This window comes from Thunnus maccoyii, chromosome 15 (assembly GCF_910596095.1).
Source record: "Thunnus maccoyii chromosome 15, fThuMac1.1, whole genome shotgun sequence".
NCBI lineage: Eukaryota > Metazoa > Chordata > Actinopteri > Scombriformes > Scombridae > Thunnus > Thunnus maccoyii.
In genome coordinates, this window is record NC_056547.1 from 2,801,610 (window position 1) to 2,819,019 (window position 17,410).

Below are 17,410 nucleotides of genomic sequence, written 5' to 3' on the forward strand. Positions count from 1 at the left end.
AGTTAGAAAGACTGATGTGGATTCTGTAATTTTGAGGCTTATTATAGAAAAAATGTTTTCAGTTCATCATTTTGTCTATTGTGCAATTGTTTTTTTCCAAAGTACAAAATGCGAAACTACTCGTGTGAAAGTCCTCAAAATCACCACATAGATAAATAAAAAGTTTATAGATAAATTTAGGAGTTTTCCTCATTAAAATCTATTGAATACACTCAACATTATTATTATTGGTTTTGATCTTAACAAACCTTGAGCTGAATAATGCAACGATGTACAAAAATTAAAAACATAGAAGTCATATCAGTCCGACCCTCCCTCCATCCCTCCCATTCCCACCCACCCCTTCCATCCTGGTCGCCAAAATACAACGTTGGCAGTTTACATTTCTGCAAACCACAGAAACGTTGAACATCTACGTTTTAACATGTGTAATACGTAGCATATTAACATTTCAACAATACGTATCATCTCAACATTTCTAAAGTGACATAGTTCACATGTGATCTATATGAGCTGATCTTTCCTATTATTAGGAGGAGGAGGGGTCGGTGGATGGTTAGTAAGTTCCTTGGCAGCAAGTTTGAAATCAGCAGAGAACACGGTTCGAGACCACCTCAAAACCAATGTCTGCTTCCAGTTTCAACCGACAAAAGCAGGTGTTTTTAGCGAGACGTCAGGACATTTGCAGCCGTTTTTCTGGTGAGAAAACTGGCTTTTTTTAGTGAGACATCAGCTGTTTCTATTTTATTTTTTATTTTTATTTTAACCCAAACCATGATCTTTCCCTAACCCTAGTGGTCTTTGTACCTAAACCTAACCAGACCTTAACCACAGCATTGTCACACCATAAAACATCATTATTCAACGGGTAGAAATGTTAATATGCTACGTTTGTAGAAATGTTGATATGATACGTATTACGCGTGTTGTAACGTATATATTCAACGTTTCTGTGGTTTGCAGAAACGTTCAATGCCAACGTTTTCTTCTGGTGATTGGGTTTCCCCTTCAGGTCCAACTCCTAATTACTTCAGGATATGTACCTATACAAAGAGAGAGGGATAAGTTACAACAGTTCAGACTATTAAGATGAAACAAAAAAACAGTATAGTTGCAGAGAGGGAATAGATGACAGCTCTTGTGTATCAGTTTAGTTAAAAGAGTGGGATAGAGCAATAAATAAATAAATAAAATATAAATTAAAAAAGAGGAAACAAAAAAACTGACTCACACATGACAGTTGGATTCAATACTTATGTTGAATGTTAGAAAACCTCCCCAAATCTTTTTAAACTCTCCAGGCTTTCCCTTCAAGTTATACATTATCTTTTCATTTGGTAGACACGATGCTAATTCATCAGTCCATCTAGCAGATGTAGGTGGATGTTCATCTTTCCATTGCATAGCTATACATTTGTTGGCTATGATGAGGGCAATTCTAATAAATTTGAGGTTGTTTTTATTGACTTTTATCATGGAGGTATCACCCAATAGAATTATTCTTGGTTCTGTGGGGATGGTTGTTCCTATGATGTCACTTAGCTCATTAACTATAGAGATCCAGGATGTATTTAGACATGGGCAGGACCAGAACATCAATCAATCAATCAATCAATCTTTATTTATATAGCGCCATATCACAACAGAAGTCATCTCAAGGCACTTTTCACATAGAGCAGGTCAAGACCGTACTCTTTAATTTACAGAGACCCAACAATTCCCCCATGAGCAAGCACTTGGCGACAGCGGTAAGGAAAAACTCCCCTTTAACGGGTAGAAACCTCAAGCAGACCCCGGCTCTTGGTGGGCGGCCATCTGCTTTGACCGGTTGGGTTGAGTATGTATCAGTGTTCCTGTTCCAGTTTTACATCTTGGGCAGAACTCGGAATACTGAGGTTTTATTCTGTGCAACCTGTCAGGGGTGTAGTATATTCTATGAATGAGACTGTATTGTATAATTTTATATCTACTGTTAAAAGAGAAATACTGACTACCAATACACAGTGATTCCCATTCCGCTTCTTCAAAATTACACTCAAGGTCTTCTTCCCATTTGCGTTTCACTCCTAACAATTCCCACCCTATGATTTGATAAATTCCTGAGTAAGTATATGATATAAACCCTCTTACTCCTGAATACACTTTTAAGAGAGCCAGTTTGAATGTGGGATGGAGCTGGTGAAGCAAATAAGAAATTGATTCTAGGACAGACATGAAGACATCTATCAAGTCAGACAACAGGAAAAATGATTCCAACATTCATATTGATCTGTGATATCTTTGACATCAGGGAAATACTGGAGTTGTAACTATTTTATCTCAGTTTATTGAAATGTGGATTCCAAAGGATGTAGGAAGGACGATGACAGGAAGCTTGTAGACAGATTGTGTGATTGATTGGTGTAATGCTGTACTGATGTGCTGCTGAATAATAAAGGTTGAGCGTCTATATTTACACCAGCAGATGTTTGTGCTTCATCTGTTGGAGCTCAGAGGATCATAATGTAAGTTATCTGCAACTTTTTAAACAATAATCTTCATGTAGCTGCGATTCACAACCTGTAGACACCACGAGAGCTTTGATCAGTCTGCAGCTGCTTCCACATGTTCAGTGTTCTCACTGAATATCTGCTCTTCCAGTGGATCTTTTTCTCTTCATTAATGCTGCAACAATTATATTATCCTCATCTAACAGATCCACTACTGCCAGTCCAAACTTTCTCTTCAGCAGCGTTGTTACTGCTCTGTATAACAAAGTGAATATGAGAGAAAGTAAACACAGCTAGAACAGGTAACAGGTAGAGTCTACACAGAACTGTCAATCACCTGCTGAGCTGTGGAGACACCTTGATACAGAAGATTATTTCAAGCTTTAAGGAATCTGATGTTCTCAATGTATAACTTCATATCACATTTCATATGTTTTAATAAAGGAACAAAATACCTGTTTCGCCTCTTTTTTCATTTACTTCAATGTAACTAATTTGTTTCCTTCAGTTTCTATCAGGTCATCAGTACAAAGTTGTTACTGTGTTTGTACCACTGTGAGACCAATTCGTTATTATAGACATATGAATCAATTGTCTAATGGTTTAATCTGAAAGTTGTATGTGTGTGTGTGTGTGTGTGTGTGTGTTCAGTGAACTGTATCAGTCTCTGCAGTAGCTTCCAGCTGCGGCAGTCAGTTCAGTTTCTGTTCAGTCTGACTGAGGGAGGTTTTTGTACGACGATTTTTCACTGTGTGAACACCCACTGACTGTTGATATCATGATAACTCTGACAGTAATAAACTACTGCATCTTCAGCCTGAACTCCACTGATGGTCAGAGTGAAGTCAGAGTCTGATCCACTGCCTGAAAAACGTTCAGGAATCCCTGATTCTGGAGTGGTAGCACCGTAAATGAGAAGTTTAGGAGCTTCTCCATCTTTTTGTTGGTACCAGGCTAAACAGGGGTCGGAAAAAGAACTGCCACAATATCCATAAACATTCTGACTGGTCTTACAGCTGATGGTTGTGGATCCTCCCAGAGTAGAGCTCACTGCTGCAGACTGAGTCACTGTGACCTGGCCTCTGGACTCTGAGGATACAGAGACAAAAACATAAAGAAGCGTCATGGTTTTGATGGTTTTGATGGTTTTGATGGTTTTGTCGGCTTCATTTCAGAGGGACGGATGTTGATAGAGGAGAGGAGTTTGATTCTCTGGACTTTACCTGTGAAGCAGCAGCAGAGGAGAGTCCAGATGAGGACGGAGATCAAAGTCATGTTTTTGATGAGGAGGATTTCTGTGGCTTCTGTTGTGATGAAGGACAGCTGTCAGTCATCCAGTGTTCAACTCTCAGGACTATAAACTCTCCCAGAGCACTGGAGCATGGTGCTGCTGATGCAAAGTGTCTCTCTATGGAAATGCTCTGACTAATTAACATAATCATCACATTCTCAAGTGATACTTTTTTAATGCTTGCAGTAATGCTGATCATTTTTGTATGTATGAACAATAAAGAAACTTTCATCAAATCATCTGTGTACAAACATATTATTACAATAATAAACTGCTGTCACATGTTACTGTGTTCAATTAATCAAAAGATACTGAGTTTGTCTCTGGGTATATTCACAGGGATTTTATCATTTTTGTCACCATTTTACTCTTAAATTATGGTAGTTTTTAAAGCCTGTCAAAGTAAAGGATGAAAGGAGAACATTTTAACAGAAACAGTGAGTCTGTTCTACATGGTGTCCCTCACATGTGTCCTCTCTGTCCTGCTCTGTACTATATTGTTCTGTATTTCAGCATGGGGATGGAGGAGCAGAGACAGGAAGCTTGTAGGCAGATTGTGGGATTGACTGGTGTAATGCTGTATTGATGCTGATTTATACCTCTGTGTCTGAGTGTCTGTATTTGCACTACCAAATGTTTGTCGTTCATCTGTTGGAGCTCAGAGGATCATAATGTAACTTATGTGCAACTTTTCAAACAATAATCTTCATGTAGCTGCGATTCACAAACTGTAGACACCACGAGAGCTTTGATCAGTCTGCAGCTGCTTCCACATGTTCAGTGTTCTCACTGAATATCTGCTCTTCCAAGTCATGTCACATTTTCTAATAGAGCAAATTTCATACAGAAAGCAACACAATGAGCTTCACAAGGGCAAGAGCAATACAATTATAAATACATAAAATACAAGCATACATATCATCAAACATAAAAGCAAGCAAACATATGATTGTATACATGGACGCATAGGTAATTAAAGTGCATAATAATTCAGTTAAAACAGGAGCAGATAGTTGCTCAACCTAGTTAAGCACAACAGTAAACAGAAATGTTTTAAGTCTACTTTTAAAGGAACTAAGTGTTGGGGCATCTCTAATATCACTTGGAAAGTCAGTCCATCTGTATGGAGCATAATAGCTGAATGCAGCTTCTCCTGCTTTAGAGCACTCACATGGAGGACAACAAGGAGACCACTGGCTGATGATGTGAGGCTTCTTGTTGGTTCATATGGCAAAAGCAATTCCTTAATATAATTTGGAGCAGTGCCAATCAGTGCCTTGTAGACGAGTAGGAGGACTTTAAAATCAATTCTAGCATTTACTGGAAGCCAGTGCAAGGAATTAAGAACAGGTGTGATATGTGCACTTTTCTTAGTCTTGTCTAAAATACGTGCAGCATCATTCTGTATAAGCTGCAGGCGCTTAACAGTTTTTCGAGAGTCCAGAAAAAATAGTATTGCAATAGTCAAGTCTGCTTGTGACAAATGCATGTACTAGTTCTTCAGTGTCTGAATTTGACAGAAAGCCTCTGATTTTTGAGATATTTTTTGAGGTGATAGAAACCTGATGTTGTGACATTATTGATATGACAGTGAAAGTTAAGCTCAGCATCTATGATAACATCAATGTATCATGTCATGTAGCAGGTGGATGTGACTCCCCTCGTTGAGACCTGCTGATAGACGTAACAGCGGAGCAGAGGAGAGACACTGAGATAGTGATGTAACCGACCTGCACGCTGGTATTTGACATGTTTTTTTGTTCTTCTCAAAAACAAATACTGTTTAAATTATTTGTATGGAACAAATATTCGTAAAAAAAAACCAATAAAAAACCAATATTTGTGCTTTGCTGAATAACGTATTTGTATTTGGGCCCAACCCTAGCAGGTAGTCATTATATGATCTGACTTCACATGCACTGCTGGGAAAATTCACTGGTCAAATGTCTACATTGTATTTAAATGAATGAACTATAATCACATTATTTTCTTTTAGTGATTTTTGTATTGGGTTGAATACACTGTAATTAATTTGTAGCTGATACATCAGATTTTTACGTTGCACATACTGTAAATAATTGAAGTTTAAAAATCTTCAAGGGGAATGAAAGAATCTAGCTCGGGGCAGTTTGCACTTCATTTAATTTTAACAGATGAAGAGTATCTGGAGCAAATTCTGCCAAGTTTACTATGTACTTTAGTTTACTAGATTGAAATGAGAGAAGACGTGAGGTAGTTTGGAAGCTTTTACAGTTGACTTTTATGAGTGAACATCATGAGATGATTATTCTATCTTGTCAGTTATGAAGTTCATCCAACTTTTTTATATAGAGAACGATGATGAGTGTGAGATGTGTCATAACATAATGTGATGAAGAGGATTTAACAGCTGAGGTGATGATGGGGCAGCATGAAAGAACAGAATGTCTCTGTTTGATAGATTTTACATTTTGGAGTCAAGATGAATCTTGAATGACTAAATATTTGTTTGACTCAGTAAGAGGTTGTTGAGGTGGGAGGTGGACTGTTTGACCTTCAGGAGGAAAACTGATAGAGACACTATGAACATCATAAATCATCTGTGTGTGTGTGTGTGTGTGTGTGTGTGTGTGTGTGTGTGTGTGTGTGTGTCTGTGTGTGTGTGTGTGTGTGTGTGTGTGTGTGTGTGTGTGTGTGTGTGTGTGTGTTCAGTGAACTGTATCAGTCTCTGCAGTAGCTTCCAGCTGCAGCAGTCAGTTCAGTTTCTGTTCAGTCTGACTGAGGGAGGTTTTTGTACGACGCTTTTTCACTGTGTTAACACATCCTGACTGTTGATATAGTGATAACTCTGACAGTAATAAACTCCTGCATCTTCAGCCTGAACTCCACTGATGGTCAGAGTGAAGTCGGAGTTTGATCCACTGCCTGAAAAACGATCTGGAATCCCTGATGCTCGACTGGTAGCCCTGTAAATGAGAAGTTTAGGAGTCTCTTCATCTCTCTGTTGGTACCAGGCTAAGAAGTCCCCATTATAAACATCCTGACTGGTCCTACAGTTGATGGTTGTGGATCCTCCCAGAGCAGATCTCACTGCTGCAGGCTGAGTCACTGTGACCTGGCCTCTGGACTCTGAGGATACAGAGACAAAAACATAAAGCAGCGTCATGGTTTTGATGGTTTTGATGGTTTTGTCGGCTTCATTTCAGAGGGACGGATGTTCATAGAGGAGAGGAGTTTGATTCTCTGGACTTTACCTGTGAAGCAGCAGCAGAGGAGAGTCCAGATGAGGACGGAGATCAAAGTCATGTTTTTGATGAGGAGGATTTCTGTGGCTTCTGTTGTGATGAAGGACAGCTGTCAGTCATCCAGTGTTCAACTCTCAGGACTATAAACTCTCCCAGAGCACTGGAGCATGGTGCTGCTGATGCAAAGTGGCTCTCTATGGAAATACTCTGACTGAGGTTTTAACAAAATGCGTCAGTGTTCATGTTTATGCTGATTTCTATCAGTTAATTCACGTCTACAAATGTCTACTATCTTATCCAGAACTGTAAAGGCTGTCAGTTTCATTTTACCACAAATTTAACATCATATATGAAACATAATTATTAAGTTTGGAAATTTGTGGGGTTTTGCTTTAGTGAGTTTCTGTATAAACCAGCTGTGTTTTACAAATACATAACGGTTTTAATGAGTTTCTTGACTTCATAACCAGAGAGCCTGCCTTTAAAACACCTCTCTTATTACAATTACTGTCCCTCAGGTTTCTTCATCTGCACATTTTAAAGCTTCTGATCACACTGATATCATCATATATTGTTTTATATCACAACATTCTTTAGATACAAACATGATGGAATCACTGGTTAATTCACTGACAGACTTCATTCACGTCAATGTTGCTCTGACCTCAGTTTGGTCTCACAGAAAGTCAAAGTACAAACCTGCTGCTACATGATAAACAGTATATGTAAGGTCTGACCACACAATTCCTTATTCTGTAGTAACTACTTTCTTATCTAGTTCTGTGAAGACTGTAAACATGCGATAGTGCTCAAAAATAAAAATAAAAATAAAAAATGTTTCATTGTTTTCTGTGCAGCCAGTTGATTTAAAAGCATCTTTCTCATATCTCAGTGTGTTACTGCTAATGATGAAAAAAACCCCAAAGTTTTGCGTTTATGCAGATGATATAATTTTCTACACTGAAATAGTTTAATTGATTGACATTTGAATGATTTGCAATTACACTGAGGCTGGTTTTAGTGAAAGTGATGTAAGGTTTGATAAAACTAAGAATATATATTTTTCTGGCTGTTGCCAAAATAGAAAATAAACATACGTTCTCTGTATTTGACTTTGTTGACATCTAGTTCCTGCCTCTGTTGCTACAGTATAAATCATCATCTCATTGATTGTGGTATGAATGTGAACTGCCTGAGCTTAGATTTGTAGATTTGTCAGTCTGGGTAATGTCCACAGATGAGTGATGCAGGGATGATAAATAACAGGAGTGAAGTACTGACAAGGTATTGTTATTTGTCTGTTATTAAAAGTGCCCTTTGCTGAAAGAACCACAGTTTATGTCCTCAAATGGAAATATGGATCTTAAAAGAACAGTTTTTTTCAGTGTAGTGAAAGAGTTAGGGTTAGGCTGTTGGTTGCGATGGTTAAGTTGAGGTTAAGGGGCAGAAAAATGCATTATTTCAATTAATGTCCTCAGTGTGATTGTGTGTGTGTGTGTTCAGTGAACTGTATCAGTCTCTGCAGTAGCTTCCAGCTGCAGCAGTCAGTTCAGTTTCTGTTCAGTCTGACTGAGGGAGGTTTTTGTACAACGCTTTTTCACTGTGTGAACACATACTGACTGTTGATATAGTGACGACTCTGACAGTAATAAACTCCTGAATCTTCAGCCTGAACTCCACTGATGGTCAGAGTGAAGTCAACTCCATTCCCTGCTCCACTTCCACTGAATCTGGAGGAGATTCCTGTAACTCTGTCTGATGTGAAGTAGATCAGAAGTTTAGGAGTTTCTCCAGTTTTCTGATGGTACCAGGACAGAAGGTATTTTGAACCAGACCAGTGTTCAACTTGTCTATTGGTTTTACAGTCAATAGAGACAGTTTGACCAAGCTGCAGTGATTTGGCTGCTGGTTGAGTCAAGACAACATTTTGTCCAACAGACCCTGAGGAGAGAGAAGAAACACTGGACATGAGATGGTGAAACTCAGCTACACTCCAAATGATTTTCACATGACAGAAAAATGATTTTCCTCACCCTGAGTGAAGCAGAGGAGAGTCCAGATGAGGACGGAGATCAAAGTCATGTTTTTGATGAGGAGGATTTCTGTGGCTTCTGTTGTGATGAAGGACAGCTGTCAGTCATCCAGTGTTCAACTCTCAGGACTATAAACTCTCCCAGAGCACTGGAGCATGGTGCTGCTGATGCAAAGTGGCTCTCTATGGAAATGCTCTGACTAATTAACATAATCATCACATTCTCAAGTGATATTTTTCTTTGCTTGCAATAATGCTGATATTCTCTTTATGTTAAATTATTTAAGACATAGTCATCTAATCATATGTGTCCAAGGCAACATATAATTTAAAGAATGACTGCTGTCACATGTTACTGTGTTCAGTGAATCTACAGACACTGAGTTTGTCTCTGGGTATATTCACAAGGATTTTATCATTTTTTTGTCACCATTTTACACATAAATGATGATATATTTTTTAAAGCCTGTCAAAGTAAAGGATGAAAGAAGAACATTTTAACAGAAGTATTGAGTCTGTTCTACATGGTGTCTTTCACATCTGTCCAGCTGTGTACTACTACAGGAGACATGGATTACTCTGATGATGCTGTTTGATCAATGGATCAATCAACTTTCAGAGTATTGGTATGGACGTGTTTATATTCATTTTGATGTGGTTTGGGCTTTTTTTAGGATGTAATTTCTTCCATCTAAATGTATTACCACAAAATACATCACACCAATTAAATTTAAAATGGATATGGATCAATCAAGTTATGAGGTTAATGTACAGAATGTTTTTATGGTTTCAGTTTCCTCTCACTGAAAGAAAGTTATTTTACAATGTTTCATATTTATTTCAATATATTTCTACAGAAATTAAAATCAAATTCACTTCACACTACAATATAGAAAATATAATGACACTCAGTTGATGTCAGAGAGCCGTGTCTCTCTACAGTGAGAGGTTTTTGGTGAAGGAACCAGACTGGATGTTGGACATATGTTTCTCTGCAAATATCACATATAATTTTCCATGTAATACATAAATGTGTTTTTGTGTGTTTAAATAACCTTTGCCTTGACTTATATGAAAGATCTTCTGTTTTAATTTTAACACTTTGGTCATTTAGTTTAACTCAGACCACCTTCAATGAACTGGTCTTTACACATTATTGTCAAACTGAAATGTGAACAGCTTGAAATGAAGAAAAGATTAAAGAAAAATAAATACAATTTAAAAATGATTACCAAATTTACTTTTACATTTACACTCAATAGTTAACTATTATTAACTTAAATTGAAATTAATTTCAACAATGTACATTAAAAATAAAAATGTTTTCATATCTCTGATCCTCTTACTGTGATTAGTTTCTTACTGTAAGATAATATGTAGTGTGATTTATATTTTTTGGTGGTGGGAGCTGTGATTATGAAAGTTTCTGATGCTGATTTGTGTTTTCATAATTTCTCTTAAGGGGACATATTTGAGATAGATGTGATCCAGTAGGAGGCTGAGGTCAAAGGTCATGACCAAGACATTTCTTACCAGTCAGGTCAAGAAATGGGTTCATTATCATTTAAAGACATTGGATGAAACCGTAACAGGCTAAGAATGAATGATGAGAAGCTGTGATGAAGAACTTTGTTGATTTCCACAAAGACAATCATTGTCCAGAAACCATTTTACTTTATACGTAATACGTTTTTACATATTTTTATTTGTCCTAAATGCTACAATGTGCGAGTTGTTAAATCCATTTAAAGAAATGTGTGTGTGTGTGTGTGTGTGTGTGTGTGTGTGTTCAGTGAACTGTATCAGTCTCTGCAGTAGCTTCCAGCTGCAGCAGTCAGTTCAGTTTCTGTTCAGTCTGACTGAGGGAGGTTTTTGTACGACGCTTTTTCACTGTGTGAACACAAGCTGACTGTTGATAAAGTGATAACTCTGACAGTAATAAACTCCTGAATCTTCAGCCTGAACTCCACTGATGGTCAGAGTGAAGTCAGTGCCGTATCCACTTCCACTAAAACGATCTGAAACTCCAGGCTGAAGGTTTGTAGCATCATAAATCAGGAGTTTAGTAGCTTCTCCAGGTTTCTGAAGGTACCAGTGGAGGTAGCTATAAGCATCTGAACTGGTTTTACATGTGATGGAGACAGTCTGTCCTGGAACAACAGACTGAGATCCAGGAGACTGAGTCACAGTGATTTGTCCTGATGAACCTGGAAAACATGAAAAAGAGGAGAAGGGTTACTGAGACAAATCCAGCTTGGAGAAAGATGATCAACATGAAAACAGAAGAGTATCATTTCTTTAACATGGAGAATAGATGGAAGAAGGTAAATGCTGCTTGTTTCAGTGTTTCTCCATCACAGCAGAACATCATTGTGGTGAACCTGGTTGCATCCTGAAGCAAAGTTTTCACTAGAGAGTCTCACCCTGAACAAGGAGCCCCAGGGTGGCCAGCAGTAGAGTCAGTGACATCATCATTGTGCTGGCGGCGTGTCAGTGGCTGTGAAAGGTCTGGACAGCCACTGATCAACACTGGCCTCTTAACAGCTGGGAGCAGAGAGGCAGGACAGATATGCAAACACACAGAGTCAGTGAACTGTAGCTGTCCTCAACATATCATGCTGTTTCCTCCTCACTGCTGGGAGAACTCAACATTTACATCATCCTCATGTAGATTAAAAAACTAAAGATGTTGTCATTTGTCATCCTCAACAATCAAATCCTAACAGCAAATGATCTTTTATGTGAAATAGTTTTTCTTATTTAATCAGATCAAAGTCATGAAGGAAGAACAAAAAACATTTTTACAGCATCAAATACAATACAGGCAATAAAAAGGAGCAAAGAAAACTGTCACTCATTACGCTAAAAATTATATATAATATACAGTTAAATTGCACATTGTACAGATATTTTAACTTTAAAGAATGGAGCTTAGCATAAGTTCAAGCAGGAAGACTATCTACTACTCATTCATTCATTCTCATTCCTCTCTCTCTCTCTCTCCCTGCTTCTCCTGCTCTCGTATCAGTTGTTCATGGACGTTACTCTTAGTTAACAAATCAGATTCTGCCAGTATTTCTATCAGACTATCATGTCTTAGCTACCAAACTTTAAATCTGATCTTCTCTCTGTCGTTGTCAGCTGACATTTCAGTGTGAATCGCTGTGACCTTCCTCCACCCTGTTCACCTCCACTTCATCACGTCAGCACACAAGATCACCAGAAGCGGCTCCTCTTCTCATCATCCAGATCCCAATATTCCCATATTCAGCACCACCACCAGTGTCTAGACTCCATCGAGGGGATATCCTATTCTACTCACGCCTTAACTGCCCCTTTATAAATGACATCACAATGGGGTCTAATCACCAAAGACTTTTCACATTATGCATGTTCAATAAAATCATTGTCACTTAAAAAATTGAAGTCTCTTATGATTGAAATATTTTTAAGCAGATAACTGCATTTAACATCAATCCCACTCCCACTAAAATGATCTGAAGCTCCAGATGTAAGGCTTGTAGCTCCATAAATCAGGAGTTTAGGATCTCCTCCAGATTTCTGAAGGTATGAGTGCAGGTAGTAGGGATGTGCAGAGAGTCCAGTATTTGTATTTGTATCTATATTTGTTGAGGCAGCAAAATTATTTGTATTTGTAATCTAATAAAAGTAGAAAGAGGCTTAAAAATCCTGTTTTTGTTTTTATTACTCTATTAATTTTAGAAAATTAAAGTGTTACAATAAGTGTTCATGAATAATCTACCTTACGAAGGAGGTCCCCACACCAGGTCTCGAACTGCAGTCTCCTAGATCATAGACGACTGCGCTGACTACTGAGCTAAAACTTTACTCATCACCTCATTGCAGACAGACCTCTACCTATTTATACACCCATTATTTTTATTTTCTTCCTGACAGCACAGCGTGTAACGTATAGGAGAGTACTTCAAAGGCAATTCTTGCTTTCCACTTTTCATTTATTACCTATTTTTTACAACCTAACTTTTTTAAAAGGAGAAGGGGAACAACAGGTTATTGAGAGTCCCTTGAAAGCACTTTGCCTGTGTCAGTAGTTCAGCTTTATCTCTGGGGAACACCCCCAACTCCAGGAGTGATGTCCAAATTAGGAAATGTGCGTCATGTAGCAGATGGATGTGACTCCCCTCGTTGAGACCTGCTGATAGACGTAACAGCGGAGCAGAGGAGAGACACTGAGATAGTGATGTAACCGACCTGCACGCTGGTATTTGTCATGCTTTTTTTTTCTTCTCAAAAACAAATACTGTTTAAAATATTTGTATGAAACAAATATTCGTAAAAAACAAACAAAAAAACAAACAATATTTGTGCTTTGCTGAATAACGTATTTGTATTTGGGCCCAACCCTAGCAGGTAGTCATTATATGATCTGACTTCACATGCACTGCTGGGAAAATTCACTGTTCAAATGTCTACATTGTATTTAAATGAATGAACTATAATCACATTATTTTCTTTTAGTGATTTTTGTATTGGGTTGAATACACTGTAATTAATTTGTAGCTGATACATCAGATTTTTACGTTGCACATACTGTAAATAGTTGAAGTTTAAAAATCTTCAAGGGGAATGAAAGAATCTAGCTCGTGGCAGTTTGCACTTAATTTAATTTTAACAGATGAAGAGTATCTGGAGCAAATTCTGCCAAGTTTACTATGTACTTTAGTTTACTAGATTGAAATGAGAGAAGACATGAGGTAGTTTGGAAGCTTTTACAGTTGACTTTTATGAGTGAACATCATGAGATGATTATTCTATCTTGTCAGTTATGAAGTTCATCCAACTTTTCTATACAGAGAAAGATGATGAGTGTAAGATGTGTCATAACATAATGTGATGAAGAGGATTTAACAGCTGAGGTGATGATGGGGCAGCATGAAAGAACAGAATGTCTCTGTTTGATAGATTTTACATTTTTGAGTCAAGATGATTCTTGAATGATTAAATATTTGTTTGACTCAGTAAGAGGTTGTTGAGGTGGGAGGTGGACTGTTTGACCTTCAGGAGGAAAACTGATAGAGACACTATGAACATCATAAATCATCTGTGTGTGTGTGTGTGTGTGTGTGTGTGTGTGTGTGTGTGTGTGTGTGTGTGTGTGTGTGTGTGTGTGTGTTCAGTGAACTGTATCAGTCTCTGCAGTAGCTTCCAGCTGCAGCAGTCAGTTCAGTTTCTGTTCAGTCTGACTGAGGGAGGTTTTTGTACGACGCTTTTTCACTGTGTGAACACATACTGACTGTTGGGATAGTGGAGACTCTGACAGTAATAAACTGCTGCATCTTCAGCCTGAACTCCACTGATGGTCAGAGTGAAGTCAGAGTTTGATCCACTGCCTGTAAAACGATCTGGAATCCCTGATTCTGGAGTGGTAGCACCGTAAATGAGAAGTTTAGGAGCTTCTCCATCTTTCTGTTGGTACCAGGCTAAGTAGTAGTCAGTGTAATCATAGTACACAGCAGGATTAGTTTTACAGTTGATGGTTGTGGATCCTCCCAGAGCAGATCTCACTGCTGCAGGCTGAGTCACTGTGACCTGGCCTCTGGACTCTGAGGATACAGAGACAAAAACATAAAGCAGCGTCATGGTTTTGATGGTTTTGATGGTTTTGTCGGCTTCATTTCAGAGGGACGGATGTTCATAGAGGAGAGGAGTTTGATTCTCTGGACTTTACCTGTGAAGCAGCAGCAGAGAAGAGTCCAGATGAGGACGGAGATCAAAGTCATGTTTTTGATGAGGAGGATTTCTGTGGCTTCTGTTGTGATGAAGGACAGCTGTCAGTCATCCAGTGTTCAACTCTCAGGACTATAAACTCTCCCAGAGCACTGGAGCATGGTGCTGCTGATGCAAAGTGGCTCTCTATGGAAATGCTCTGACTGACTCCATCAAGGACTTGGATTACTCTGATGATGCCGTTTCATCAACGGATCAATCAGTTTACCAGAGTATTGATTAACTATGTGTCAGTGATCATTTTCTGTGTTTCATTTATGTTCTGTGAACAGATTGTCTTCAGAAATGTCTGTTTTGATTCATTTTACATCTACAACACTCAGTTTTAATTCAAGACATAATTTAAAATACAGTAAACATGAAACAAAATTATTAATTTTAGAATAAGAATATAAACTATTGGCCTACTGTTATATATTTTCATATCATCCAGCTGTGTTTCACAGACTGAGGCTGTTTTTGTAGAGTTTGTTGTGTTCAAAGTCAGAGAGCCGTGTCTCTCTACAGTGAGAGGTTTTTGTACGACGACTCAGTTAGTTTGTATCACTGTGGTACACGTTCGGTGGAGGAACCAGACTGGATGTTGGAAGTAAGTTAAACTTTTAAAGTATTTTATTAAATCCTGAGTGATATTTAGGTTTTTGCACATATGTTTTCTCTAGAAATTGAAATTTCTGATTTTACATCTTCACTTCTAATTTTTTACCAACAGTTGTACACCAGCAACAAAAATAAGAGTTTTGTGTTTTAAATTTAAATGATGAATCAATATATTCTAAGTGTTTGGTCCACAGTAGAAATCATGTAATGTTTTAGATTCAGGCTGAAATTTGAGGACTTGTAGTTTTAGTTTAATGTGACAAAGTCAGAGAGCCGTGTCTCTCTACAGTGAGAGGTTTTTGTACGACGACTCAGTCAGTTTGTATCACTGTGGTACACGTTCGGTGGAGGAACCAGACTGGATGTTGGAAGTAAGTTTCTGCTCAAATATTAAATATCGAATCATCAGTTAAGTTTATAATTTCTGTGTCTGAACATTTGTAGTAGATATAAGTTTCCACTGAGCTGATCTAAAACACTTTAAAGTCTCAATTTTATTGTTCATTTCTCCTCTTTAACCTTGAAGTTGAACTCAAAGCAGCTTTACTGAACTTTTCTTTACATGTTCCAGTTAGTTTGTTAAATGTGAACAGCAGAGAGATTAAAGAACAACAATCCTACTTTTAAACAAGTTTTTAAATTTTAATCTTTAATCTCCAATTTGAGTGAATGTTGAGTTAAATTTATTCTGAATAGTGTGGGTGATGATAAAAAAAAATGCTGCACATCTCTCATCATTTAAAATGACAGAAATTGTCTTTTAACCTCAGTTTGAAATATTTATTTGTTCTTAAAGATATTTGTTTCTTTAATATGTCTCAACATGTTGTGTATATTACGGATGTCTGTCAGTTTTTGCTCATAATGTCCTTTAACACTGAATCTGATTAACTGTTGCTCTTTTGATAGTTTTGTCAGTAAAGTTGTTGGTATAAATTCTAAAATTAAATCAAGGATGTCTAAGATATATTTACAAACTTAATATCTTTATTTTCAGTAAATAGTGTAAAATAAAATGCAGTAAAGAGTCATATGAGGACTCTTTCTGTGCTGATCTGCATGAGAGGTTTCTTAAAGGGAAGTGAAACAATGTGTGAGTGAGTGACTGGTGGAGCAGAAAAAACATCTGACAGAAACTCCTTAAAGGGGAAAATCCACTCTCACGCAGTAAAGGTGTCCAAGTGTCTGGTGTTTGATTGACAGATGTGTGGTCCCTGTCCTCTAATGTGATTGGTGTCTCCTAGGTGATGTCCGTCCCACCCTGACAGTGCTGCCCCCCTCCAGCGAGGAGCTGCAGCAGGGGAAGGCCACGCTCATGTGTCTGGCCAACGATGGCTTCCCCTCAGACTGGAGTCTGGCCTGGAAGGTGGACGGCAGCAGCAGCAGCAGCTTGGAGCAGAGCAGGAGCCCCGGGGTGCTGCAGAAGGACGGCCGCTACAGCTGGAGCAGCACCCTGAGGCTCCCTGCAGACCAGTGGAGGAAGGTGGGCTCTGTCACCTGTGAGGCCACCCAGGGCTCCCAGACTCCAGTCTCAGAGACACTGAGGAGAGACCAGTGTTCCTAGTCCTGACCTGACTCACTGCTACTGCTTTTACTCTGCTACTGCTCTCACTCTGATCTCTGCAACTATCTCTCTCTTTTATTTCACATGTTTCAGTAACAATATTTACTTGCTTGTTGTAATGTTTCAATATAATTTCAGTATTTCCAGACAATAAAGATCTGTTCATCAAATCACTTGTTTTCATCTTTATTATTATAAAAGTGTCTTAATTATTTTCTCTTAATGGTAACAGTAATGATATTAAATCCTGATAAAAACTGAGTTATAAATGTTTCAACTGCTCTATGAAGACTTCAGAAGGAAAATGTAAGATTACATAATGTATTGATTCATATACTGTATATTAGGAAAGTATTTACACTCAAACAACACTCTTAGATATTATGTGATTAATGCTACACAGTCATGGTGGTAGTAAGTCCATAATTTGTTTTCATAGTT

The 17,410-nt window shown here is 38.1% G+C and overlaps 1 protein-coding gene and 2 gene segments (V, D, J or C); 1 reads left to right on the forward strand and 2 right to left on the reverse strand.

Moving 5' to 3' along the window:
• Positions 1-6,533: 6,533 nt before the first annotated feature.
• On the reverse strand, positions 6,534-11,554 carry LOC121913434 (signal-regulatory protein beta-2-like). Its single transcript, XM_042436116.1, has 4 exons — positions 11,460-11,554; positions 10,939-11,243; positions 7,014-7,065; positions 6,534-6,888 (listed from the first exon to the last, which is right to left on the reverse strand). Exons 1-4 carry the CDS (start codon positions 11,509-11,511, stop codon positions 6,566-6,568), a joined length of 732 nt encoding a protein of 243 aa, XP_042292050.1. The 5' UTR covers positions 11,512-11,554; the 3' UTR covers positions 6,534-6,565.
• A 2,735-nt stretch (positions 11,555-14,289) lies between these two features.
• LOC121913435 lies at positions 14,290-14,798 on the reverse strand. The segment is given in 2 exon segments: positions 14,290-14,621; positions 14,747-14,798. Coding segments are annotated over 2 exon segments (384 nt in total).
• A 562-nt stretch (positions 14,799-15,360) lies between these two features.
• On the forward strand, positions 15,361-16,997 carry LOC121912448 (the record flags this gene model as incomplete). The annotated part of the segment is given in 2 exon segments: positions 15,361-15,394; positions 16,650-16,997. Coding segments are annotated over 2 exon segments (354 nt in total), but the record flags the coding sequence as incomplete, so codon positions are not given.
• Positions 16,998-17,410: the final 413 nt, after the last annotated feature.

Excerpts from the sequence above, each read along its gene's own strand:
- LOC121913434 (XM_042436116.1), bottom strand. The coding sequence starts at position 11,511 with ATGATGATGTCACTGACTCTACTGCTGGCCACCCTGGGGCTCCTTGTT. Across the intron at positions 11,244-11,459 it reads CCTGGGGCTCCTTGTTCAGG|GTTCATCAGGACAAATCACT; the intron begins GTGAGACTCTCT and ends CATGTTTTCCAG. Across the intron at positions 7,066-10,938 it reads ACTTTATCAACAGTCAGCTT|ATGACTTTGATCTCCGTCCT; the intron begins GTGTTCACACAG and ends CTCATCAAAAAC.